Consider the following 27,085-nt stretch of genomic DNA (forward strand, 5'->3'; position numbering starts at 1 on the left):
CTGTTCGTCTCCGGTGAACGGGTTGTCGCTCAAAGGGTTAAAGCATCAGTCAAAAATATAGCAACAATCGCGACGAGCGGCCTTAAAAAAAATAATTCTCTATTCACGTCGACTGTACGATTGTTGCGATCTCTCTGTTGGAGGACATTGACGGTTCAAACGCAGGAATAAAGTGTAACACACCGGACTATCTACAAAAAGTCACCTCCGTTGCCTCCCACCCGGTTACGAAATTCCTCGGAGTCCTTGTGCATGAAAAAACTGCCATAAAACACGTTTCACGTGAGTGCGGATCTTGACCGAACGATCGCTACGAATTTACAAAACGATCCGGCAACGATTCCCTCGATTGTTTCTGAACTGGCCTAATTTTTGGAAATGGCTATCGCTTCGGAGGATTGAACCGTTTGTTATACAAGTTAATAAGTTTTAACGCAGTTAAACCTTCGTTCTAGTCGGCGTGTCCCCTGACGTGCGCAGCGTCGAAACACTTTGTTTATTCCTTACGACTGTATGTACAATCGAAAGCAGTGGAGTAGCGTAATTCTAATTCTTTTCCATACGTCGCGCAGCGCGTCCCGGAGCATTTTTCGCATCATTTTTTGTCTTTTTTTTATTTCATCGGCTGTGAATTTTTCCTGCGCCCCGAACGAACACTATTACAATTCACGCTTACGAGCACCGATGGCTAAATAAACTCTCTCTCTCTCTCTCTCTCTCTTTCTCGCTTTGTCTCGTCCGTTTTGCTATTACTTTCTTCGGTAGTAAAGTTATAACATTTAATGGAGTAAGGTGGCTAACAAGTTCTAAATCGTAACGACGGGAGAAATGTAATTAAACATCTCCTGTTCGCCCCTAATGAAACTAAAATTCATTTTCTCGTGAACGGGAACGGAGTGTTTCTCTAGTCACATTTAAAGTAGCGATTCGAGCCCTTCTAAGGTTTCCGCGGAGCTTACGTAGAAAATCATTTCTCTTGTGTGTCCCTGCTGATGGAACGTTCAACGCCCCCCCCCCCCCCCCCCCCCTCGTTCGGTCGTTTTCTCATCGATCGATCGATCGTCACCAGACTTGGGTACAGTGTGCAGCTACTAGTTATTGGCTCGTCGTGTTACTGGCGATCGATTCGTCGGCAGACTGGTCTTTCGAGGTGAAATGGACATCGTGTCAGACTTGTTGGGACGTGATCAGGTCGGTTTTACTCGAGTTCTTTAAGATCGACGGCCCCGGTAGCTTCTGGGAGGTGCTGGAAGCGCTCGACGGCTGCAACATCATCGGCTGACCGTTCACCAGAACTATGGTGTCCCGCACGGAGTCGTATCCAGTTAGTGCTCCTGAATCATAATTGAGACTATGACAGCGTCGCTCCGAGAGGAAAACGGTAGATTGTAAAATTGTAAGTACGACCAAAGTTGTATAGAGTTATAAAACGTTATTCTCAGCTCCTTCCGATTTTTTTCTTCTTCGATAACCTTAGCGCAACGAAAGTAATATTTTAACATTTTTCTGTTATTTAAGTTTGTCTAAATTTCAACCACTCGTTTACAGGATCATTGAAATCGTTAAGGATTGTTTAAGAATGTAATAAAACTTCGATGGATCGCGAATCTTCCAACGAACTTACCAACATTGGAATTGCTCTCGCAGCCGCAGCGATCGAAATATTTTGGAAACGCAAAAATACCGACACCGCGAATTCGGCTACCGATCGGGCGTTTTCACGGTAACCGAATTTCCTCGGCAAGCATTTATTATAAATAACGAGTCCCCCGTTCCGTAATTCAGTTTCGCGAACAATTTCCGCGCGCGGAAGACCTTGACACAACGTCAGCCGCTGCTCGGGGCGGGCGTTAATTAAACTCCTGAACCTTATTATAACGACAACCGGAGCGGCGCGGGTCGAAATAACGATTAACCCACCGAAAACCGTGGGTCGCGACGTCGCGACGCCTTGCGAATAATATTCATCTGGCCCGGCGGCCGCGTAAGTACGCGACCCGGCTGTATCCGTGTTATCGATCACGCCGGGTCGCGTGGGCGGGAGACCTACACGGGACCCGGTGTTAGAGTTCAGCGCTAACACGTTCGCTCTTATTTTTTTTTTATGGTACAATAGAGAATTTAAAAGTTGAATCCGGTAAAGTAGCCGATCGGAGACGGGCGTTTGATATTTAGCGAGCGAAGGCGAGGCTTCCCGCTTCCGCCAGAAATATCCCCGCATACGAGAAAATGTCCGGGGAAAACATGTTTGCACCGACGGTGAAACTGACGCGATAGAGCAGATTTTTCTCTCGCTATTGTATTTTCCGATATTCCAACGTCATCGTCGCCCTCTTAAATGGGACGACACATTTTGATTAGTGCAACGTCACAGTTAATGGAAAGGCGGGATTCAGTCGTGCATAACGCGTTGACCTTCGAATGACCTCCGGACAAGATGCTCTCCTAAAAGCAGGACTCGACGTGGAAAATCTGTCGCCGTTATATAAAAGTGTTAACTTTGTAAAATCGATTTTCTGAAGAGGCAATAATTTTCGTACGTCTGGTATAATAATAAAGTAGCAGTACTGTGACGTCCTGTGTTAATGATAGTTAGCGAAATTAAATCTACCAATTTGTAAGTTCACCGGTCCGCGGTTCAGCGGAAGGTCGCGGATTGGCGGAATAAAGCGGATACGCGATTCGACCAGCTGGCGGTTCGATTGATGAAAGAAAGGCAAGATGTCCTTATAATGCCCGCAATACGCGTCGTATTATATCGAAATTAATTATCCGCGGACGCGACACGAATCCGATTATAATGACCGGCTGATGAGTCTGGTGTCGCGGCAGCCGCAACGTGTTCGATATATCGAAATGTGCATTGGCCGTCCGCCGATGATTACACGCTCGGTCGCAACCGGATAAACTTTAATTACGGTCCTCTGTTTACCTGGCGACGGCGTGTGGGTGAGCGTTCTCGAAGGTGTGGGATTCCTGGACGCTGGACCCCAGTCTGCAGTCGGCTGCAGCAACATTTTCGCCCGGCACCACACCGTTTTACCTTTGTTCCTCTTCGTTCTACCCTTCTCGTGTCTCTGATAGGATGGCCGGTTGTCCAGGTCGTCGTCGTCGTCGTCGTCATCGTCGTAAGCGGACCGTCGGCGTCGGTCTCTTAATTGATTCTGTAACACATTCGATTGTTGAATGCCTCGTTAACGAGAGCGTTCGAATTCAAGGTTTCAGTGACCTCTTTCTCGATCGTATTGTTAATTAATGACCTGCGCTTTCGGATACGTGAGCACTGCATCTGTAAAGCGTTTCAATTGCAAATCAATTTTCAAGCGTAGATCAATTTTTTTAACTCGTTTTCGCTCGGTTGTCGAAGGAAAATTGGCGTCACTCGATTCCATTGTTCTAAAAACTGTTATGTAATTAAAATCATACACTGTGATCAATTTAACATTAATACTTTAAACATCGTTAATTAATTGTAGTATAACAGATTGTATTGTAACATATCGTTCTCCGCTGGATCGGATATAGAATTCTTCGATCATAGTAACTTTCACTGCACGAAGATACTATTATTACCACGGGGGTGACCGGATCAATCGAATCAATAACGAGAGTAATCGATACCTGAGCGAGGGATGGGTTCCATTGTGGAAGTTATGAAATTTGCACGAAGTTCGTACAGACGGCCGGCGAACGAATTATTCAAACGGTATTGAATCTTCGAACATTCGACGGATTAGCGTGATTTGCATGCCGCGGAACGGATTACACGTACCACGGTCACCGCGACGATGACCCCGACTGGTATTAACCCGATGGCCCAGCCAACGTTGTTCGCCCATGTCGGGTACTCGTATCCACCGTAGGTGAGCGGCTGGTATTCGACCCAATTGAAGAACAGAATGAAGAACAGCGTCGCCGGCGTGACGACCCGCCACATCCAGGTCCAGAAAAACCTCCAGAGCCGACTTCGTGGCCCAATCATCAGTTGCACGTCGTCGAGGAACCGATCCGCGCCGTAGATCCAACCGACCAGCAGGCACTCGCTTATAGCGATCAACAGCACCGACCAATTCGCCGCGTATTTGTCCATTAGCTGCAGCCAGTAGACTCCGGCCTGAAACGCGTTGTCAAAGTTACAGTCGCAGAGCGTTCTGTATGCGATCAGTCACGGTACATCGCGATCCAGTAATTGAGACGGATTCGAACTAACGATCGCGTCCGACATACAATACGAAGATGACTCGGGCACCAGAATGCGGGAATGCTTTTAACTCACGTTAGTGGTGAAAATAATTCCTCCCGCGTATCCTGAAACAGCGGCAGCGAGCACTACCCACGTTTTGTAGCTTCGCAGGGGTGGGAAAGCGTCCAATATGGCGGTGGTGACTGTCTCCATCAAGGCGAATTGGGAGTCGAGGCCCAGGGTGAGAAGCATCACGAAGAAGAGCAGCGACCAGACCGATGCAACCGGTAAGCGGGCTACGACCTGTGTTTTATTGAAAAATTACTCGTTGCTGTCTCGTAACGTTGCCATGTCTTACCTACGGCTCGTAGAAGAAGCGGAATACCGTGGAACGAACGATAATCCCGTCTTACCCCGTCTTCCCCTACGATGATTTTATCACGTGACGATGCGCAAAGTATGGCTGCAAAGATAGCACAGAGAAAAGCGTAGCAACGATCGTATATGTTAACGCCCTTAGATAGGACAAACGCGTTGCTCTCATTGGCAGAAACGATCCCTTGTCATTAGTCCCCAATTTTCAACGGGGGACTCGACCCTGGCCGATTGCAAACAAACGACGCCTCCCGATTCACGTCACCGTCTCGATCCCCCGTAGTCTCCTCCCAGCCTCTTCAATTTTGTTTTTATTCCAGACCTCTGATTATTATTATTATTGGCTAAGTTACACGTTGATCAAAAGACGTGATTAGGTGCTCTAGTTTACCAATAGAAGTGATCTTCAACAGGCCGTAGACCAGCGAGGAATAAGAACGAATAACCTCTTGCTCATCGATAGAAACTGTGCCATCTTTCCAGCCGGTGACAATTACTCACGTCGGGATAGACGATGAACGCCAATCCAGCGCCCTGGTCGACCACGGAGGCGACCGGCACGTCGAGCTCGTGGGCCAGGAACCCGATCACGGAGAAGATCACGAAACCGGCGAAGAACGACGTGCCGATATTGCTCACGGCAACGATCAACGAGTCTTTGTAACAATTGTTGGTGAACTTGTTGTAAGAGCTGAGCGTGATAAGTCCGCCCCAGGCTGGGCTAAGGGCGAAGAAGATCTGTACCGCCGCGTCGCTCCACACTTTCGCGGACATTAGTCTTTTCCAATCGGGCGTCAGATAAAAGAGAATGCCCTCCTTGGCGCCGGGGAGCAGAATGCCTCGAATGAAAAGAGCGATCTGCGGACAAAAACGAGCGGTTTCGCTTTACGATCCATTTTTTTCTCTCCTTCGCCGACGAATCGCGCGGAGCGCAAGGAATTGCCGCGGTTATTGCTGTAATCAATTTCACCCGTCTACTTTTTCCAGAAACGTGTAGAATCTGCAGTCTAATCGTTTCGCTGTCATGCCAGTCATACACGAGTGACATAATTTTTCTTGTCGGCACATATTTTTTAATATATTCTATTAAGTAAACGAAGATTTATTTGTCAATCTCTAACCAATTTTACTGTTAATCAAGATGTTCTAAAATTATGATTCTACTTTCAGCTGGCAGCTAAATTCGGATACAAAATCGACGATTGTTTATCAGTAGACCGTGATAAAAATTAGTATTTACCAAGACAACGTATGGGAAGAGAGCAGTGAAGTACACGACCTTCCCCGAGCTCTGAACACCTTTGCTGAGACAGAAGAAGACGATGATCCAAGCCAGTAAAAGGCTTATCGCCATCGAGGGTCGAATGGAGCCCGTCTCCTCGATGCCGCTGCTCATCCCCAAAACGTGGTTACTGCAACAAATAGGATAGCGACCGTTTCAGACGCGATGCCCGTGTTTACGGCGGTCGCGTCGACCGAAACGTTCTCACTTGAAGTATTCCTCGGCTGGCGGTTTCCTAATTGCGCTAGTGATATTCTCGATAGTTAGGCTCATGGACGCCATTTCGGTGGAGTTTAAGCATCTTCCTTTAAAGTAAGTCATGTTGTGGGACGCGCACGCTTCGGCAGCTTCTGGCATGAAGCAATCGTCCGTGCTCCATGGCGGTTCGCATCTGCTCCACGGCAGTTTACCAGCTCCCACGAACGTCGCTGGAACACATTTTCATCAAGGAGTGATAGCGCATTCTGATTACGGCCACCAGCCTGCGATGAACGATATTTTCCGTCCATTATTTATGCGACCGCTAAATCGTTCCAAGACCTTGCACGACGTGAAATTAATGAGCTCGGAAGGATCGGCGATGGAAGTGTATCGCAAGCAATTAAACACAATTGTCTGTTGGCATTACATATACTATATAATTGTTTATATTATAGTTATATATAATATAAATAATATATACTATATAATATAGATATATCGTAATCAGACTGGTAGGCTACGTCTACTCTCAGCCACCAAAGCAATTTATTTTGCTTTCTTCATCTTTCTTATTTTTACATAAAATTAAAACATATTATTGTGTTACATATGTCTAAACATTAAAACGTAGTTAATAAATTTTGTTTTTCCTTCTATTATTGTTATCTTATTACTGTCCGCTGAAAGAAAATTAATTACGACCAGCATGACTTATGTATTTTAATACAACTGCAAAGGGTTGATACTTGAATCTGATTCGAGCAAGAAATTCTGTCCCCTTCTCATCGATATTTAAGCAATAAAATAAATCTGGGCAACAAATAGTTCCTTTCCTTTCCAAGGAATATCTATAATCGAAGCAGTTCTAACCGTTGCAAGAAAATGTCGCGACAAGGGTTAAAACTGTCTCCGTAATTTCATGGATTTTATAAAGATCGTGGCAGATGCCTGTGTCTCCCGAAGCATGGTCGTCTTCCCACGGATTCGGGGAAGCTATATAACCGGTTATTACGGTCGTGGGGTACTCACCAACGACGGAAACGAAGATGTAATAAAGCGTCCAGGCGATGATCAGGTTGTAATAAAGCATCACAACAGAACTGACCAGCACCATTCCATATCCGAGGCCGCGCAGCAGAGGACAGAAGCGTTTGTAAGCCGCCACTGGGCCAAGGCTCGCGTACTGCCCTGCGGGGATGATATTGAAACAGAGAAAAATAAAAATATACGATCGATCAGTCATTCGCGGCCTGGGACGTTATGTGTTTGTGTGTGTGTTTGTGTGTGTGTGTGCAGCTGCGATTCGCGAAGGGGTGGTCGATATCGCTAACCGGGTTCGCAGACAAACGCCTAAAAATATCGTTACGTAACAAACCGGGCGAGCGTTGGTAGATCGTTCATTGATCGGGTCTATTCCGGTTCTATTAACGAGCGAGAACAAACTTGGCCTTGGGAAATGGCAGGGCGATAAGAACGGTTCGCATTCTTATTCTTAAGCCGCTTCGGCTATTTCCGTCCGATACGATGCGCACATCCCCCGTCCACGAGCATTGGGATGAGGACGTTGGACGGGGGATGAGGATTTTTGTTCAAGCATTGAGGACATTATCCTCGGAGAGCTATATAATCTTACAAAAATTTAAATAACGGAAAATTTCGTCCAAAAAATTATATGCACAGGTGTTGGCAAATTTTTGGCGAAACAAAATAGATGTGAGACAACTTGCAATTAATATAAGCGATTAAAGAACTCATTATAATAGCTAAACTGTGTGTAGAAATTCATTAAAAAAAATTAGTTATATAAAAAAGAATTTCTCATTAGAATTTCTCTTGTAATTAGCGATTGATAACGCAATCTCTAGGTATACTAAATAATAATATAATCAGGTATACTAAAACCAGGCTATACAAATAAGAATTCTTTTGAGCAACAGTCGATCAAATACGAAACAATAGACACCGTTCTCTAGTAATTTTTTTTGTATTAAATCGTGCGTAATGATACGTATAATTTCTTGATTTAATCGATAAGTAATAATCGCTTTCCTTCTTAGCGACGGCATCTTCACCCCTTCTCGCCTATTTTTATCTTCGGTATAGCGAAGCGTTCGCCAATAGCCAAGGGAGGACCGATACAAACTGAAGAGCGGCGCGATGGAAGTGGGGATACAAGGATCCTTTAGCGAAGGAATTGTGTGTCGAGTGTTGAGAAGTCCGACTTATGTTGAGATAATCTGACACTCCTAATGCCCCGGAGATTTGCTAAGCCTTCTCGAGTGCATTACAATAACCATAAATACGATCTCTTGGAGGACGGAACATTTTTTATCGTGACCAGAGTATTTCGGCTATAAACAGGACTTACCTTTAACAAGAAAAAAAATAAAAAAAGGATTATTATCATTCCAGAACTGTAGATCAATTTATAAACTTATCTTTTTTTAAATTATCTTTCACATGCGTAGGAAATGATACATCGTTTAAAAAATAAAGTTGACACGAATCGAAATTGTTTTTTAAAGAATTTAGTGTGATAGGTCAGCGTTAAAAATGTGGTCCGTTTTGTTCAGAGGGAGACAATATAAGTGGGGTAGCATAGATGGTAATAGAATCGATGATATAGCTATTAGGACTGTAGGTGTCCCCTTTCGGACGATGGAGTACTCGTTACCTAAGGAAAGTTCCATGAACATCAGAGGCAGTCCGGCGATGATGAGCATAATCGTGAACGGTATTAGAAATGCGCCCCCGCCGTTCGCGTAGCATAAGTAGGGGAACCGCCAGACATTGCCGAGCCCCACGCTGTACCCCAGTAGCGACAACAGGAAGTCGAACTTCCCCGTCCATGTTCCTCGCTCGGGGTGCTCCTCTTCGCCACCTTGCAACGGCGCTTGGCTGTTCGCCACCGAATACTTGTCGTCATTCTTGTAAAAAAAGAGCAATGCAAATCGTTTCAATTCTCTTCTGTACAGTCTTATAAAATAATGCTTGCTGTCATGAAAAAATATACATGCTCGTAGATGGAATTATCTAACAATTATAACGAACTTCATTAGCTTAATATACAAAGATGCAATTCTTATAGCTTGTAGTAGTTATTAATAGACCTATTTGATGAATTTATGACAAAAATTATAATACGAATAATGTGAGCAAAAACATTCAAGGAACTAGAAAATATTGTTATTTTAAACTTAGTAAAAGTATTAGAAATAGAAATAAAAATCGACAGTTATTATACCTTAGCTACTGTCGACGAACATAAAAGTTAAACGTAAGCAAAAAGTGCCCAAGCGATTTCTATTGCAATCAAATCATTTCTTCTGTTCATTCGATGCCATATGATTCCCCGACACGACGGAATGCAGGTCGATTAAAAAATAATTGGAGACTCGATACGCTTTAATCACTCTTTCGATTTCTCTTCAGCCTCGGCGGTTCATAGAAATCAATTAGAGCCCGCAGCCTAATCCCCAAATAATTGAACACCTGGTTATTAAAATGGTTCGACGACCATTTAATCGCGCCGCGTCCGCGGAGATCGGTGTGTTAACATCCCCCCTCGGAGAATACAGTAGCTGTACTACCAGCGAACAGCGGTATCGAAGACGCTGTAGCGTGTGTATAAATCTCGGGAAAATGTGGAAAGTTGCTGCGGCAGGTAGAAGGGAAGCCCTGGAATTCCACGAAAATCACCGACGCGGCTCTCCTTAAATGATCGGTGTTTGATCTACGCTGGCAAGGTGCAACGCCTCCGAGTTAACTGCAGCGTTTGCGAACTTTCTGCCGGAATTACGAATGCTAATGACCATTGGGAAATCAGAGCCAACAAATTGATTCGATGTTTCAGGCCACCGGTATGCCACGTCCAACTTTTCCAACACCGTGACAGGTCGACGTTGAACACAAATAGAGATTGCTCCCTCAGACACCGGTGTAGACTGCGCTCTGACGGCCATTGTTTACCCTTTCTACGAGGGGGGGGGGGGGGGGCAAACGTGAATTTGCGAAATGAAATGAATAGGATGAGATGCGTTGGACACTAATTTTAAATTATTGTAGTTTAACAATCCACAGTAAATCCACAGTAAATCCACAGTAAATCCACAGTAAAAATAACGTCATGAAATAAATAATAATGTAGGCGGTGTAATTATGTTGGCATGGAAATTTCAAATAGAATCGAGTGAACATGGAAGTTATCATGCTTTTCTGATATAGTATAATGTTGGATAAATAAATATGTATTTATTTTATCTTTAGGGAATTATCGAGTACTGTAACAATGAAAAATATGGTCGGTTAAAATATTTTATCTCGATTTCATTCGGATTACTCTGCATTGTCTAGTTTGCAAGAAAAATCAAGTATTTGGTTAACGATAATGGAAGACGGAGAAGCAAACACGAACTTAGTTATGTTATACTAATATAACCTGAGCTTTACGCAAATTCCCGTTTTGACATGTTATTGTATGAAAATTGGAGCCAAGTAAAATTGCCTCGTGTCGGTGGAAGATGCTCCCTTATGAAAATGTGGTACAGATATTAATTTTCGTTGACGAGATTCACGAAGACGGGTTAACTTTCACAAACGTATAATTCGTTATTAAAATATTTGTTCCCTTTATTCTGTGCCTAGAAAGTTAACGTTAACTTTAGGAATTTAAATGCAACCAAGGTACATTGTTTCACCAGAATGACAAGATTTTGCAACAACTATTGACAACAAGAAGTTTGCCAATAATTTTAGTAGCAACGCTTGTATAACATTAGGGATTAATAAAAAAACGAGAAATTTTAATTGACGAGCAGTTCTAGTGTTAATTAGACGCCTGCCGAAGTTGATTACCATTGTTTCGTCGTTTCGCAGCAGAGAGAATGCTCACCTTACGAGGCACCGCCCGAACAAAGATGAAAGTTCGACTTCGGCAGAATGCTTTTCTTCCCGATTACGAAGGGAGAAGCAACGAGCCATCGCGAGCCAGCGAGAAATTAATTCGCGAAGAAGGACCCTCCGAAAGATTTTCAGCAAGCGTTTGTTTGTGCTGCGCCGCGTAATAGACGTTCGCGTTAAGGCCCGTACAGCTTTCGCCGCGTGCATTTCTCAAGTTCCCGCGGCGATTTTCTTCGGCGACGGCAAGGGGAGGGTTCGCCTTGGCGCTCGCGAACATTCAGTTGCTCCGCGAATCGATTAAAGCCCGAGGAGTACACGTTCAAGCAAATCTCATTTTCGAGATGGATTCTGGCCGGGCCGCGCTTTATCCATCCATCGACCACCCAGAAATCTGTCGCTCCGGAGAATATCGCGCGTCGATTGTATCGGCTTACGAACCTGAATATTTCGAACACGGATCTCGGATGACGGCGCAAACGGCGTTGCAACCCCGGACCGTATTACGTCGCCCGCCGAGCGACTGATGTAACAGTGTGTTTCACCGTCTGCGAAATATTTCTGCAAGAACCACCTTCCCTCGAAATTTCATTAAGCATTCTTCTTTAAATTTACAAAAGTAATTCTCGGATATTTTAACCCCTTGCACTACGATTTTTTTCACGCAGCACTTATTTATCCTTAATATTTTTAATAAAAGGACCGGACAATTTTTGTTCTTTTTATTGTCTTTTGTACCTTTGTTTCTAAGCTATGGTAACAGAAGAATTTATTTTTATTTCGATACAGTGGAAATTAATAATATTAATACTTATTACATCTTGCATGGAATCTGTATCACGAGTCTGACTGGTTATAATAGTGGAAGATGTTAATAAATAAGTAATCCGAGGAGGACTTTTTAGAAACAGTGTACATTGAAGTACTATAAATACTATGTCGAAGTTAAAAGTTCTACGTGGAAGATATTCTGCGTGGGAACCATTGTTGTACTTCTGCAGGAGTTTGCATAATACGAGGACTCCAGTCACTGAAAAGATAAGACACCGTCTCCTGCTGGAACGGAAGCTTTTAAACAGCGAGGCACGATTTCACCGTTTAACATTTGCTTTTCACTTTATCCTTTTAATTGTTACACGTTTTTTTCCCGCTCGTTCAATTATTTACGTCGATTGGCCCCCGTTCGTGTCAGAACGGCGTCGGAGATGATGAAACGCGAAAATGAAGCGTTGAAGTTTCTTCAACGGCGATGTTGCGGGTGGAAACGATGGAATTTTGAACAGGGTGGAATGATGAACGAGAGAACAATAGGGTTAAGTATTGCGTAGTACGAAGCCTCGCCCCGGAGAGTGGTGTTCGCATCCTTTCTGAATGAACGCCCCGGCAAAAAGCACACCGTGCTCGCCGAAAGTGCGCGCCTCGGGTACGCGCAATTAACATAAGTTACGCTGAATCGAAAGCTTTTTAAACGCGCATTCATGCCGAGCCTCGGTGTCCCTATTTCGAACACTCGAGAGGACACTTCTATATTGACGATGATCCTTCGAAGCGAAAAATGCGAAAACTCTACTTGAATTAGAAGAATAGTATGATAAAGAAAGATTGTGTTTACAGTGTCTAGACTTTGGTTGAAAAGTCGTAGTATAATTCACAGCAGTTCAATACCATGTTTAAGAAAATTGAGTGCTGAACAACCAAAAAATTGCACAGAGTCGGAGTAATGGGTTGTTCCCGAAAGTTTTTTCTTTTCCTCCAACCTGGTCCAGTGTTTTGCCAGTAAAAAAAATAGAACTTTTTAAGACCGTAGGATTAAATTTAAACACAAAAAAAGTCGCCTTTCATTTTCTCGCGAAAGAACGAGATAACTTTCCGAGCAACTCGGTAATTTAGCTAATGAGACCGAAACTGAAGTTCATCGTCGTGATTACTGCTTCAACTTCGTTGGATCCTAAGTTCTAATGAAATTCGGTTTAATGTGTAGCGAAATATTGCTCTTAGCCTCTAGTGTCGGTAATAAAAATGAACCGATGATCCATGCGATTATTGAAATACTTACGTCCCAGCAATCTAGGTAGTTACGAATCCTAGGCGAGGACTCCTCCATCCTTCGTGCTATCACCGAACGTGTCTGCGAAGTCAGTCGATTCTTCTTCTCTTCATGCTCTGCGAACGTATGCTATATCGTACGGGCACATTTATCGTTGAACAGCTACCGTTCATTGTTCAATTTGAAACCGCCGTCAAACCGCGAGCTACGCTATCTTCGATCCCCTCTATTTCGCAGCGCGATCTCGCCTTCTCTCAACGATCATTCTGCGAACAGTCCCTCGTTCGCCTGTCTCGCTTCTAGAAACAACACACGTCAAGATAAAGACCGGCTCTCCCGCGGTTTCTTCGGGCACGATAGCGAACGTTAAAGTCGACCGGACACGAACGAAAGGTGATCTTCTATCGACTTTTCGGCCCGCGGTCCCCTCTTATCCCGAGATAAAAGTTCGTTCCGCGGCAAATCGTTCGTCGGAACTAACGTTCCGGACGGCCCGCGAGGCCTACCAGCATTCGGACGCTTACGAAATGGTCGCGCCGCTAAACAATAACTATTCACGTCCTAATTGCTGTTATCAAGTTCACACCAGATACATGGCCACGCAATAACGTAGTTACTCCTTCCAATGCTCCCCCGCTTTGTAGCTGACAGTCCAGGTCACGCCGTATTTCTACCCCGCCCCCTGTTTCCATCATTCCCTTTTCTCCGCGTTAATTGCGGAACACGACCGGCGATCGCTTCGATCCCATGGAGATACCCCATATTCCCGGATAATTAAGTGCTGCCGGTATTAACATCTTCCCTGGGACGTTCGCGCGACGCGAAACACCGTATAACCGATTGTTAATCCTGAGATTGTCCGTAACACCGTTTTCCTAGTGCAAGGGTGAGTTAGATTGTAAAAGACCACGCGCGTTGCATATTATTAAACTGTAAATCTTTATAGGATGCGGAAATTGTTGCGAGAAATAACAGATAAATGTATTGGCTCGATTTAATAATATTTTAATATTCTCTCAATGTCTTTCAAAATGAATGCAGAAAATTCACGATTTCTGTGTTATAAATCAATTTTATTAATCATCGAGATGATACTGAAATAGAATTCTTGCGTGTCTGACTTGTGCAATCGTATTCTACTTACGCGATAGTTCAGCATCAAAGTGAAATATATCGTAAAAATGATTATATTTAATTATTTTGATTAATTCTATAGGGATGGATCTGTATAAAATATATAATAATTATTTTGTATCTTCAGGCAGATTTCTGTTTTTGTAAAAATCAAAATAGGAAAAGGACTCCTTTAGTCAATCAGGAAAATGTGTATAATATAAATAAAATTGATTATTCTCTGTGAATATACGCTCAGTATTAATGAGCAAAGAGCTGCAGTTTAATAATGATATACAAATGTAACGTGCATTTGATGGATCTTGTAATAGAACGTGTTTGGCTATGTCGCACACAAGTATTCGTACCGTTGCAATTAGTTCTGAATTTATGATATTAATTAATGTTATTCTACGACGTTTAGAAATATTACATTTAATATATTAATTGCTAAAATCTCTTGAAAGCTTTTTGGAAATCGATTGAAAGTTGAAAAGATATCCTCTTCCCATATAAAATAGAATAATTTTCAATAATAGGTAAGAAACGATTTACTCACATACTATTAATTATTATTGACGAAATATTTCATTCAATTATTAAGAAAATGTTTTTGCTGGTAGAGTGGAAAACGTAATGCACATATCATAACAATTTCAATTTGACAGCGCCTAACAAGGGAATTTACACTTTTAATAATCGGTATATTTAAATAACAATTAATTATATGTTCATATTATTATGTTTCAGAAATAAGCAAAAGCAATTTCACTTCTCACATAAACTCAAACAAGAAAACACGAATTCGCTTAAGACTGCGTAGTTTAGGTTCACTTCTGCTTTTCAGCGTTTAGAGACAGACACGTTTCGATGAAAATGTTTTAATATTCGAGGCTGCCACCGCGAGAACGAGACAGACCGTCGAGGAGTACGATTCCCGAAGACATAATAATCCACGGTCGCCTTCGAATCGAGGAGAACGCCGCGGCAAATAATGCCGATTTTTCTTGACTTTCATGGTGCCTACGGAAAAACCCTTTTGCGCCAAGTCACTATTTTATGATAGTCAGGTAGTTGTCAACGCCCTGAGAGGCACGGGACACCAACATTTATCGATTCTGGCAACATTGGATTTTGAATTTTTATTAGCTAGAATCGCTGTTGGGCCCACTGCGCGCCGGATCGACTTGGAACGTTCCACTCGCGGCGATCCTCTCGCTCGAGCGGAGGATATAATTCGGGGTTGGTCGTGAACGCGCGGTATAATCGGCGCGATCTTCGGCACGGCAAAAGAACGGCGCAATTAAGATTAATCGGAGGCACGGGGATAAAGATCGGCGGCTGGGTACGCGCACTCGAGCGCGGATGGGCACACTTCGCCGGGAGGAGGATCCCGATAAATTGAACGGCGCGGCGCGGCGGGAGAAAGTAACGAGCGCATCGATCGTGATTAGAATCCGTCGGCGAGAGGACATCGGGGGATGGTTAACGTTAACCGTCAGCTGTTGACCTTGTCCGGGAGCAGGCTTTCATCTTCCCGCGGCGGAGGGTCGGAGCGCGCCCTCGCTGCGCGAAGTTTTATATCTCGTTATTTTTAATCGACTCCGCGGAAAGCGATTCGCAGGGCCCCCCTTTGTTGCACGGGGACATTATTCGCGCGTCGAATCGTGTTTTGAAAAATATCTCGCCCCCGCCCCCGCCCCTTTCGTCCCCCCCCCCCCCCCCCCCCCCCCCACCCCTCCCTTAAACAAATTTATTTATAAACGGCCGGATCGACCAGCACCTACTTTACGAAGCGGCGCGTGTTGTTATCAGCGTACACGGATAATAATAATAATATGGGGGAAATCGGTGGCTCCGTTCTCACTTCACCGTTCGCGGCGAAGTCAGCCGCTTAAATGTCAGCCGACTGACCGTGATAGCGGTTCACTGGTCGCTATACACGACACCCCTTTTACGGTCTTACGTAAACTCGAAACCCGTGGCCGTGCATGTCCCACGAAAACCGTGTCGGTGCGACCCACACCGAGACCCACGTGAAATTTCCAAACCCCCTACTACAACCGTTTACGAGCATCGCCGATGGTTACATCACGCGACCGTTCGCGAATAAACAGAAACGGTGTATGCGCGGCGCCGTTCAGCGGGACAGAGGGACGAATGCAAATTTCGGATCGGTTCCGGAGAAATCGGCCATGGACAACGGTCGCCGGGCGCGCGGGCGAGCAAACAGTCGGGCAAAAAAGAGGCGCGTGACATAATCCTCGCACACCCGGGGCGAAAATTCATCCCCCGCGAACGGAATTAATCCGCGACGCGACCGACTCGAAACCGTCAGCTCTCTCGGACCGAAGGTTGCGGAGTCTTGTAAAAACCACGAGATTCGACGCTGCTTAAAGTCGCAGCGTTTCAACCCCCATTTTAATTCACTGTACAACGCACTTCGTCGTTTTCCGTGCTCTATCGAACACCTCGACGTCGCAACATCTGTTCTCCTCGGTATCCGAAAGCGAACCCTCCACCGTATCGATCGCCTATCCTACAGCGATCACCCGGAATCGATTATTCCGTGTCGCAGAAATCACGAGTTGTCAAGGACTCGAAATGCTGTCCACGTTAAAGACGTCCATCGAAACGGAGAAGCATCGCGCTGGCAAACCGGACGATGGAATCTGACGCGTAGAAACGGCTCGGACGCACGATTTACCTGGACGATCGCGAAATGGAAATTTCGGTGCTCGCTCGCCGCCGGTGTACCCGAGCCATTACGTAACCCGTACTGACAATGTCGTTCAACCGCCGCGCGCCGCGAACGTCCCGGACGGCAGTCAGCCCTCGAAAGGAGGTACTCGCACCATGACCACGCACCTGATTATTCCTCGTGACGCAATCGGGCAGCACGTCGTCGACGGGAATTCGGCTTGGCCGGTGGTCGATCAGCTGTGTCTGGTACCACTGTCCGCGCTGCCATTGGAGAACTTGGTGAACGGCGTGCCAAGGTCAGAGCACGCACTGTCACTGCTGGTTTTCAGGGTCACAGCCACGGACTATACGGGGACGCGTGGCGTAGCTGGCGGTGGTAAAGCGGGTCCCGGCACGAGATAGCACACCGTTGGAATCAGGGATTACCGTGTCCCGTTGTCGCACACAATCCGAAATCCCGCCGAGCTGCGGCGACGGAGAGGCATCGACGATCGGAGCCGTGAGATCGGAGGGACACAGAGTGTGAGAGAGAGAGAGAGAGAGAGAGAGAGAGAGAGAGAGAGAGGAGCAGACGTGTGCGGTGGACGAGGCGAGAGGGACGAGGCGAGAGACGAGAGACGAGAGATGTGACGTGACGAAACGAGATGAGACGGACGGACGGACGTACAGACAGTGGAAACGATCCGTGCCCGGGCAGCCAGCCAGCCAGCCAGCCTGCCTGCCTGCTTATGGAAGAGCTTTTCTACTTGCAGCACCCCCAGTCGACCCTGTCGAGCCTCGAACTCAACGGATCGATCGATATTACTGCTCCTGCGAGCTGCGTCCTACCCTAAACCTTGTGTCTCTCTAGGGTCACTTTCTCGGTGTACATGTACCCACACTGTTTCCGGTTTTTGCACCGTGGCCACAGCCACGTCGTGCACAAACAGCCTAAACGCGAATCATAATTAACCACTTCTGTGTGCGCACTGCCCCACCTGAGCACACCGTGTTCAGACACGGCCGCGATACAAACCCGGACACCTCTCGGATCTTTTTAAATATTAACCACTCGCGTGCCAAAGTGTACAGCACCTTTTATCCCAGAACTTGGCCATAGTTTATGCAGAGAAATTGTTCTCGCATGTTACCGTTACTTCCCGTTATTCTTTTATCTGTATTTGCGGATATTTTCCTCGGAGCAGACTGCAATTCTACAGAGTAAATTATCAACGAGGGTCGTTTGAAATTTTTTAAAGAGAATGTTTTCTCTTGAGTTTTATTCTGTGCGTTCGGATGGTTTCTCTGTTGATAATATAGGTTGCGAAATACAGAGGAAGAACAATACTCGGCTTTATTGCGCGCGTGTTCTCGGTAATTATGCATCGTGTCTGGTTTAGTTCAGCATCTTGGACGAGAAAAATATTCGCGGCGTTGTTGATAGAATCGCTGAGCTATGTATCATGATTTAAATTTAATTAATCGATTGATATTCATGGATTTATTATTTAATGTTGTTGATAGAACTAACGAGCCACGCGTTGCGATTTAGGTTCAATTTCGACCACCCTGTATATCCACCGTATTCATCTCCGTTTTCTACGAATCACGAGCCGATTCCACCCCGTAATTGCCATCCTTCGACCGGAGAAAAATGCTCGACTTATTTCTCTGTTTATTACACCATTGTTCATGCATACGACTGCTTCCCCATCCCCGATCCTTGCGTGTTCTTTTCATATCCTCTGTCGACGTCCGGCAACTTATCTATCCTCGCATCGATCATTCGTTCACCGTCATTCTCCAGCCAGCCGTACTCCTTGCCTTCTTCATTAGGGACCTACAGAAGCATGGCCGTCGTCGTCGTGACGCAAGAATAGAATTCTTCGTTCCATGCATCAAAGGACGAACAAAAAATGGGGAACATCTTGCAGTGACGTCGGCGACTGCGTTCATGCGAAGCAGAGAGGAATGTTTCATGCCGGAGGCTGTTTTAAATTCCTTTCCGGAAGATTGAAATCAAATTTCTCCTATCCGTTTGAACTCGTCGAAGATGGAACGCGCGGATCGTTTTTACTCGAAACTGGTCGGACGTGCCCATCGAATTTCTCAGTTTTCGATGGTTGATGATCTCTCGCGTCGCGAAAGCAGATAGAGACGCGTTCTTCAATCCGGCAAAAGTGTAGTCCCGGAGAAACGAGATACTAAAATGGAATTTACACGATACGAGTGCTATGGAAAAGTAAACACTGTCTATTTTTCATTGGAAAATTACGTTTTCACGATTTTATGTGCATGCAAGATTCTAAGCAATAATATCATCCCTAAGAAAAGTATAGAAAAGTATACAGGATGTTCCAAAAGTCATTGGCCACGGTTTTTCGTTAATAAATAATAAACACTGGCGCGGATTGCACTTTTGCAAAGGAAAAAGTTACTTCAAATGACCATAGCTAGCCCCCGAATAAAATGTATTACTATTACTATAAATAACAAAAATGTTCCAACTTAGGTTACACAACCATTTGCTGCTATTAACAAAATTGCATTAGCGATGTATTAAGCGCAAGAAAATTGAATATATTACAAAAGTAAAAATATTATTATTAACAAAGTATCGTTGCTTCCAAGCAAACGGGAATTTATAAACGTTTCATTCCTTCGTAAAGCGATCTATCTTTTATTCAAATGTCAGATCGGTATGATTATCTCGGAGCCGAGCCGCCGATGAATTCTACGGGAATTTAATGCGAGGAATTATAGACGGCGATGGTTTCGAGCCATCGATCCGGAGGAGCGTGTTTCAAATTCTATTCAATGATCGATTCGGTCTTTATATGGAAAATTATTCAACCGCTGTCAAATTACCAAAAGTAATTTCCATGGCCCAGATAACGCTCGCTGCCAGTTCGGTCGACATGAATGGAAACAGTCACGCAAGTGTTATTGTCGGACGAGCAAGAATCCATGTTCTTGCCACTGTATTGTGCAAGGAGTCGCATTGTTTCGCAGTCGATGTCATCCAGTGTTGTACATCAGGACCGCGTTCTTCTGCTTGACGCGCAGCCACGATAGCTACCATTTGCTATCATCGGAGTCATGCAATCGGACAGTCCGTAATGCGGCAGAATCTTAATTCTTTCGATCGATCGAAGAATGATACACCGTATCGCTTTAATTATGCTATCTAAACCCTTGCCGTACTATTTTCTTCACAGTTACAAGGATAAGCACTTCTTTTACTGTAATAATTTTTAGAAGAAAAAGGAAAAATAATGCGTTTGTCTACATTTACTTGAATGGTTAAATATCGATGACGAAAGGACAGAATTTTATTCCGGCTTAAAAGAACGGAATAACATTTACACTTAACATGATATTAATAGAAATCTCTATGACGTCAAAATACGGCAAGGTGTTAATCTGTCTATTTCGATGGATTTTTCGTTCTCCTACGACACCATTTTAAATTAGATATCTATTTCTCTTTTCATTTTTATTAGTTCTTAATTTCAAAATTAAAATTCTGAGAGAAACGATTATCGTTTCGTGTTCGGTATTTTGATAATCGACGTTCTACAGGGTTTCCAATAAAACGATTATTAAATGTGTCTATAAATTATCGATTACCATGCGCTAAAGAATCTGTCCTATAAATGGAGGTGAAGGGTCATGTTTCTTTAATACTGTTGGCCATTGTCCTCCAATAAAGCCGTTCGTGTCAAGGGTGATATCAAAGTATACTACTCGGAGTGTAATACTCATTGGCATATATGATCTATACGGTGTTCCACTTGAAATAGGTCACCACCGGTTATCTTCTACAGCTGCAATACTACCAGGTTACATCTTCAGGTTGATACAATAACAATTAGCTTCTACTATTTTAGTTATAGTTAACTTCTATTATTTTCAGAAACGCATAGAGAGGTCTATAATACGAGGGAAATAATTTTCTTACAGCAGAAAAAGTTTCGACAAAATTCAACACATGATCTTCGCTTTTTTGGATAGAATCATATTCTTTTGCAATTTTTTAAAATAATTTCTTAGCCATTGTCTAGCAAATTAGTCCATCTAAAATCCCAAAAAGTTTTAGATCGCTTCGACCCATTATAAAAATGTTATTATCTTTTAAAAAACTCACTTTTTACATTGACTCCATACATTCGTGTTAGCAACAATTTGTTTTCAAGAGAAATCGAAGACAGATAGCCGTGTACTTTGGTTTCGGTCAACTTGTAGTAATATCGTCGGTTAAACATAACCTCGCAAACACAGGACCAGTTTAATTAAGCGACCCGCTTCATTTGCAACATTCTGTGCACCGAACAGTTCCCGGAAAAGTAATGAGCTATTTTTAGCAACGGAAACGGTCGACGACAAATGCGTCGCCCACATACTTTTATATTATTCAATTTCGCGACCGACGTCGATTAATAACATCCTTAAAAACAAAGAAAGCGACGAACCGTCTCCGGCCGAGTCGCCCGTTTTACGCCAGTGTGTTTGTTTCAGGGGATCCTTCTTTGACCGCGTTACGTTGCGCGATTTCATGGCGACGTTCTTTCTGCGATTTCGTTCCGCGCGGCCGCTCACCTATGAAAACCGTTGTCGTTGCACGTGCCTACGCGTTTCGCTCGAAATAGACAAATCGAAAAATAGAAGAATTGATCGAATGCTCGGTTTATAATCTACGCGGATCAATTTCACTTTAACGGGCAACCGATTCCACGCGCCAATAACAGCGTCCTCATGTGAATTTTATGATAAACGTGGAAGTCGACGAATGCCACCGCCAAGATTAACGACGGGAGTTTGCAAAAAAATATTGCATGCTAAAAAATTATGATCACCGAAAATCGAGGGGCGAATTAAAAATTCTGTAAGATATAATAATCTTGAGAAATGATATATTTTGTGTAAGCCATTATGAAGTTGACTCGCAAGTGTTTTCATCCTCGCATATGTCTCTTTAGCCTAGTTAAAGTAGTTACGAATTTAATAAATTTTGTACGGTTTAAAACCATTTTTGTTAACTTAATATGCCCGTAGGCTATCCGAAGGGGTTAAGACACATACACCATTTTGTAAAATAAAGGTTGAACGAACATTACGTTCGCATTAAACAGCTCGCGCAGGGTACACACAAAAGAGACGATTTCTCAGTTCAGTTTCGTCGTAGTTAATAAAAATAACTGAAGATGCAAAGGAGCACCTTGAATTTCAGTTACCCGATATCTCGATGGAACAGTTCCATTGTGAAGCTATCCAAAGAAAAAGGTAATCTGCATTCTTTGTACGCACCGGGTAGGAAATTCTAGGCTCGGCGCTCGGCAAGAAAGATATTAGATTTAAATATCTTGTTCCGCGATGCCCCGGGCGAAGTCGGAATATAGTTTAACGAAGAACACGATCACCATTATTTCGGAGATGTCTCTATAGGATCGTACAAGTCCCGGAATGATCCCAACTGGCTTTCACAATTTAGTATTCATCGGTATATCCCCGGAGACTCTCCATCTATCCTGTAACCTTCGTCGCAACAAGCGGATTAATATCGACTTCCAAAAACCGTGACCCAGGATCATCGTGCCCCGTGTAACGCTAACGCCACGTTGCTCGCAATTTCCGAAAATTAAGTCGACATTATACCCGCGGAATGACAGGTCGATATTCTTTGTTCGGTCTCGTACAAAGAATCTATTAAACAACTTTGTCCGACGACCGTATTGTCTCACGGTAGGAATTAATGACCAGGAGAGAATATGATTCATCGATTTTCTATAATTCACGTTTTATCACTGGACGCTGTAAGAAAGGACCCAGCCAATTAAGACAGTCAAAACTTATTGAATTGTCCCTCCTCTCTGGGCTGGCTCCTCCTTATTTGGAATTGGACCCTCCTATTTTAGGGTTGTCCCCACCCCTTTTGCATTATGCCTTTTTCTTTTTGCCATAACGCCTCCCCTTTTGGAATTGCCCTCTTCCTCTTTTAGATTGGCCTTTCCTCTGGGTTAGTCCCTCCTATTTTTAAGCTGGACACTACCCCCTTTTTGCGTTAGCCCTTCTGGTTTTTGTACTCGCTTCTCCTTGATTAAAATGTTTGTCTTTTTTTTCGCTTTTTTAACACCGAAGATTATTCAAACGTTAGTTATTATGAATCTTAGCGCAGGAGCTGATATCATTCCGGTATAATTAAAATGTTAACAATAATGGTGGCAGAACATGCTAACAACCTGGTGTAATCAGTAACAGATTAATCTTTTCGCTACCACGGGCGATTTATTGTCGCCCGCCACGAAATACCTTATCCAGAAAATTGGAAAAGTAATAGAATACACGCAGCTTGTTGATTCATTAATTTATTATAGGTTATATATCCCAGTGCTTATTGATGCTAGAATATTTTCGGTATCTGCTAAGATTTAATTACTACATTGAGGCTCGCATAACTATCGACTAATGGACGAACATTGTTAAATATTGTACGATATTTATAAGATAAAAGGATATATTAATTAATACTGTAAACTACAGATTTATACTTTTCCTATGTTATTCAGAGAAGAATGTATAGAGTAACAATTTCTTAGCCTTCTAAGTGAAAATCTTCTCTTAACTCTTTCATGAATGTAAGTTAACGAAGAACAATGTTACATTTTCTATGAATTCGCGAAAGTTTTTATTTTTTTTTGAGAGGATATTAAGGAATCGTATGGTGTTCGATCAGATCGAAATTCGACGGTAACTTATCGAATGCGCGATGTTTACGAGTATGTTGACGCCCGTGACACTGTCCCTGGGCTTCAATCTAGCACTTAGCAGCCTCACGTGCGGAACAAGGGCTTGGTTTCCCCGTCTGATCGGGTGTTAAATATTTAATCAATATGTCAAGGCCGTAAGTTCATTTGGAAACTCCATTATTTCGTGATCGGAAACCAATAGCAGAAGGCGTCAATTTCCAGATCACGATCGCACGAACCCAATATTTCCTAGGTCTTTACATACGAAAGGATTCGTTCTGTTGACTTCACCGTGGGCGAAATAAACTATAACCCCGGGCACGGCGCAGGAGTAGAATGACATTTCCGGGAGCCATACATCAGAAAGGATTTTCCAGGATACTACTGTTATCGTGCGTGGCATGCCAGGAATTTAGTGCCCACCCACTGAGATTTCATGACGGAAGCGTTGACGTCATAATCTCGGTTATATAGCAGTACGTCGCTCTCGCATTTTGATTTCGGCACCGTTCCCAAACCCGACTCGCCGCCCGCTAAATGCGAAACGCTCCCGTATAAGCCGACTGAATTGAATACTTTATCCGACGGAGACCTATTAGCTGATATCCGAACGGCCGCGCTTCTGCCAAGAAACAGCCGCGCAATCTTCTTTTAAACAGCGATCCGAACAGATAGCGGTTTATTAGGTTACTTGGAGCGATCTGTTGAACAACGGGCGAAAGCACGAGTTGCTTTTCGAAAATTCATTTAGGGAGTCTCGGTTACGAATCGTGAAATAGTAATTCGTCCAGTCCTATGCAGGCAAGGACACTTTTAAAAAGAGCACAACTTATGGAATAACGATAGAAGTAAACGGGATTCTTTCAACTATTTTATCCGAGCAAGTAACGAACATTTAAACAACGCATTTTATTACAGATTAAGAAGACTATATTACTATTTATATTAGACTATTTTATTAAAGATTAAGCTATACTACTGTATGAATGATTAAGGCCTGTCAGTAGAACAGCTTTAAAAATCATCTGAAATTGCCTCGTTCAATTTGAAAAAAATTGTCAAAACCACAGAGGAAGCACGAGTAAAATTGAAACTCAATAAATGGAATGCTAAGGGCTTAAATTTTGAAAGAATCAAATTCGCAGGACTGTGTCTTTTGGGACTCCATATCCTGGCCGCCATATGGCACTAGTTCCGCACGATCCTCGAGAGCGCACAGCTCAAAAAGAGATCTGCACTTTGCTGCGCACCCCGAGGACCAACTTCCCCGAAACGAAATAAACTGATGCTGTGACCCGACGCGGAGAGTAGACTTTCTAAGGCCGGTGTTCCACATAATGCGGAAACGCCATTGATAGATATTCGATTTTTATTCGCAAACAATACCAAACACTGACGAACACACAATTTTAATTCTGCATAAAAATCTCACACGATAAGACGAAAAATATGATAAAATTTGATACAACGCTCAAATTATTTATTTTTGACTCGTGAAAACTGTCGCCATTAAAAATAACATCGCACCATGTATTATATAAATATAATCATGTTGTACCGGGAATCTGCAACGATCGCTCTCCAATCCTCTCAAACGATTTACAATATTTATGCAAGGAACGTTCATAGCTGCGAAGGAGTCTACAACGGAGTTCTACAAAATCAAAGCACGGTCCTTTCCCCGGGTGCTGCCCTTAATCCCGCCACGACCTTCGGGCGTTCTCGCGAACGAGCTCTTCTTAAAGTTGCCCGCTCTGAAGAACTCACCTGCGACGACGGATTCCGCTAACGAAACCCAGCCCCCCCCCCCCCCCCCCCCCCCCCCCCTGAATCTATCGATCTGCAAACGGATCTCTGCGCCCGTAAAAAGGGAACAGATTCGAGAAGGTCAAATCGTCCTTTCAAGTCAACAAAGGCCTGTTTTCCACCCCCTTGCAGCGGGTTGCCTTGCAAAGTGGGTGCCGCGATCCGATCGAGAGATATACTAATCATTCGATTCCGAAGGATACCCCGTATTTTTATATTTCAGCTGTGGTGACGATACTTGGTCGATCGAATTAATCGATATTATTTAACAGAATTTGTATATTATATAATATTTAATATAATATTTAATATATAGTTAATATAATATTTAATGAAGCTTGAGGAACATAGAGGACGAGCTTTGATGCAACCTTGACATAATGGCGACATGTTCATTTTATTCAAGAAGTTGCAAAGTGGTGTAGACGAAGAATCAAGGATGTTGTTCACTTGGATTTATTTCTCTGAGAAAAATATTTTCGATGCTTTAGCATTTCGCTCGTCGCAGTTTTCTTTTTAGTATCACTATGGGACCAGTCAACGGCAGCTAATCGTGCAATATCATTGCTAGAGAAAGCAGTGGGTCATAGGAAAATTCGAGTAAATCGGGCGTCCACCGAGGCAAAGACTAATAGGAGACGGTGAAACACAGCGGAAGAAAATTTCAATAAATCGTAACTCGTGTGCGAGACGCTCGGATGTTTCGCCGCTTCCTGTGTCCTCTGGATCCGCGTTCGATCGATTGCTATCAGTTCTAGGATAAATGTACAGCGTCCTTCGACGCCGAGACGTAAACACATTCACCTTTCACAGCTGAATAGCCCGATTACCAGCTGTTTGCTCCGGGTGGTACGCGCGGCGGAATCATCTCAGCCTCGTTTAATTAATGAATCCGGCGCGTTAATTATACCGAACAACACGTCGAGGACACCGAGAGAGCCGCGGTGAAAACGACACTTTCTTCGGGCCAGAAACGCAGTGGTAACGGTCCAGAGAGCCGACTGGTGGTAGGGTGGGAATTAAAGCGAACCTTCCGATTGCACGGTCGTCGCGGTTTTTCTTTTCTCGCCGCGCTGCATGTAGATTTCATTTCACCTTCAATCTTCCCCTCTCTCTCTCTCGGATCCTCGTTAATTCCTAGCCTTGAAGAGCAGAACTTTTTTGCGGCGCGGCAGGCGAGCCGGAGGAAAATCAAATGAAAGGGTTCGTCGCTTCCTTAACGATCGTTTTGCAAGTTAGCATGCATTTCCGTGTTTGGTAACAGCCTTTGTTAGGCACTTCTTCTGTCGTGTCTGTGTGGTTCGAGGACTTCTCTATCTGTGAGAATCTTCTGATCACTGTTTCTTCGCGTTGGTATTATTTTAAATTGCATCATTGTTTCGAGCACATCGAAATTCTTTTCGTTATCTTCTGATAAATACGTATAATAAATAATATAAACGTATAATATAATATAATATGATATGAAAATAGTAAACGTATGATAAGCCATAGTTTCGTATGTCTCACGTAATTTGTCGCAGGTGAATTATATTAAAGATCTTTTAAACTCGAGGTCTTTCTTTCGTCAAGGATCATTAAACCCGCAACAATGTCTCTCCCACGTTTTCCAATTCGCCGAACAATGCACGCTGCGCGATTAATTTCAATTACGCGAAATTGCCCGATCTCCGTACCGAAATAAACTGGAGCTGTTACAAGCGAAACAAGTCGACGAAAAGGTAAAACGTATTCGTCTGTGGCCCCGTTTTCGC

At 43.7% G+C, this 27,085-nt stretch overlaps 1 protein-coding gene across 3 annotated transcripts; it reads right to left on the bottom strand.

The window, feature by feature from the left end:
* Positions 1-1,036: 1,036 nt before the first annotated feature.
* On the bottom strand, positions 1,037-17,484 carry LOC144474930 (sodium- and chloride-dependent glycine transporter 1). 3 transcript variants are annotated; one of them, XM_078190349.1, is made up of 11 exons: positions 16,966-17,484; positions 12,994-13,100; positions 8,716-8,968; positions 7,071-7,229; positions 6,049-6,268; positions 5,799-5,970; positions 5,060-5,416; positions 4,277-4,486; positions 3,773-4,114; positions 2,933-3,164; positions 1,037-1,334 (listed from the first exon to the last, which is right to left on the bottom strand). In XM_078190349.1, the coding sequence occupies exons 2-11, from the start codon at positions 13,039-13,041 to the stop codon at positions 1,168-1,170; spliced, it is 2,160 nt and encodes a 719-aa protein (XP_078046475.1). In that variant the 5' UTR covers positions 13,042-13,100; positions 16,966-17,484; the 3' UTR covers positions 1,037-1,167. The 3 variants fall into 3 exon arrangements, with proteins under 3 accessions (XP_078046475.1, XP_078046466.1, XP_078046484.1); XM_078190340.1 differs by having other exon boundaries at positions 12,994-13,283; XM_078190358.1 differs by lacking the exon at positions 16,966-17,484 and adding an exon at positions 16,805-16,887 and having other exon boundaries at positions 12,994-13,283.
* Positions 17,485-27,085: the final 9,601 nt, after the last annotated feature.

The sequence above is a fragment of the Augochlora pura genome, chromosome 2 (assembly GCF_028453695.1).
Source record: "Augochlora pura isolate Apur16 chromosome 2, APUR_v2.2.1, whole genome shotgun sequence".
Classification (NCBI taxonomy): domain Eukaryota; kingdom Metazoa; phylum Arthropoda; class Insecta; order Hymenoptera; family Halictidae; genus Augochlora; species Augochlora pura.

Coding starts and splice junctions, on each gene's coding strand:
- LOC144474930 (XM_078190349.1), bottom strand. CDS start 13,041: ATGGAGGAGTCCTCGCCTAGGATTCGTAACTACCTAGATTGCTGGGAC. Junction 4,115..4,276: donor GAATTATTTTCACCACTAAC/GTGAGTTAAAAG, acceptor AACGCGTTTCAG/GCCGGAGTCTACTGGCTGCA. Junction 1,335..2,932: donor CACCCACACGCCGTCGCCAG/GTAAACAGAGGA, acceptor ATTATGATTCAG/GAGCACTAACTGGATACGAC.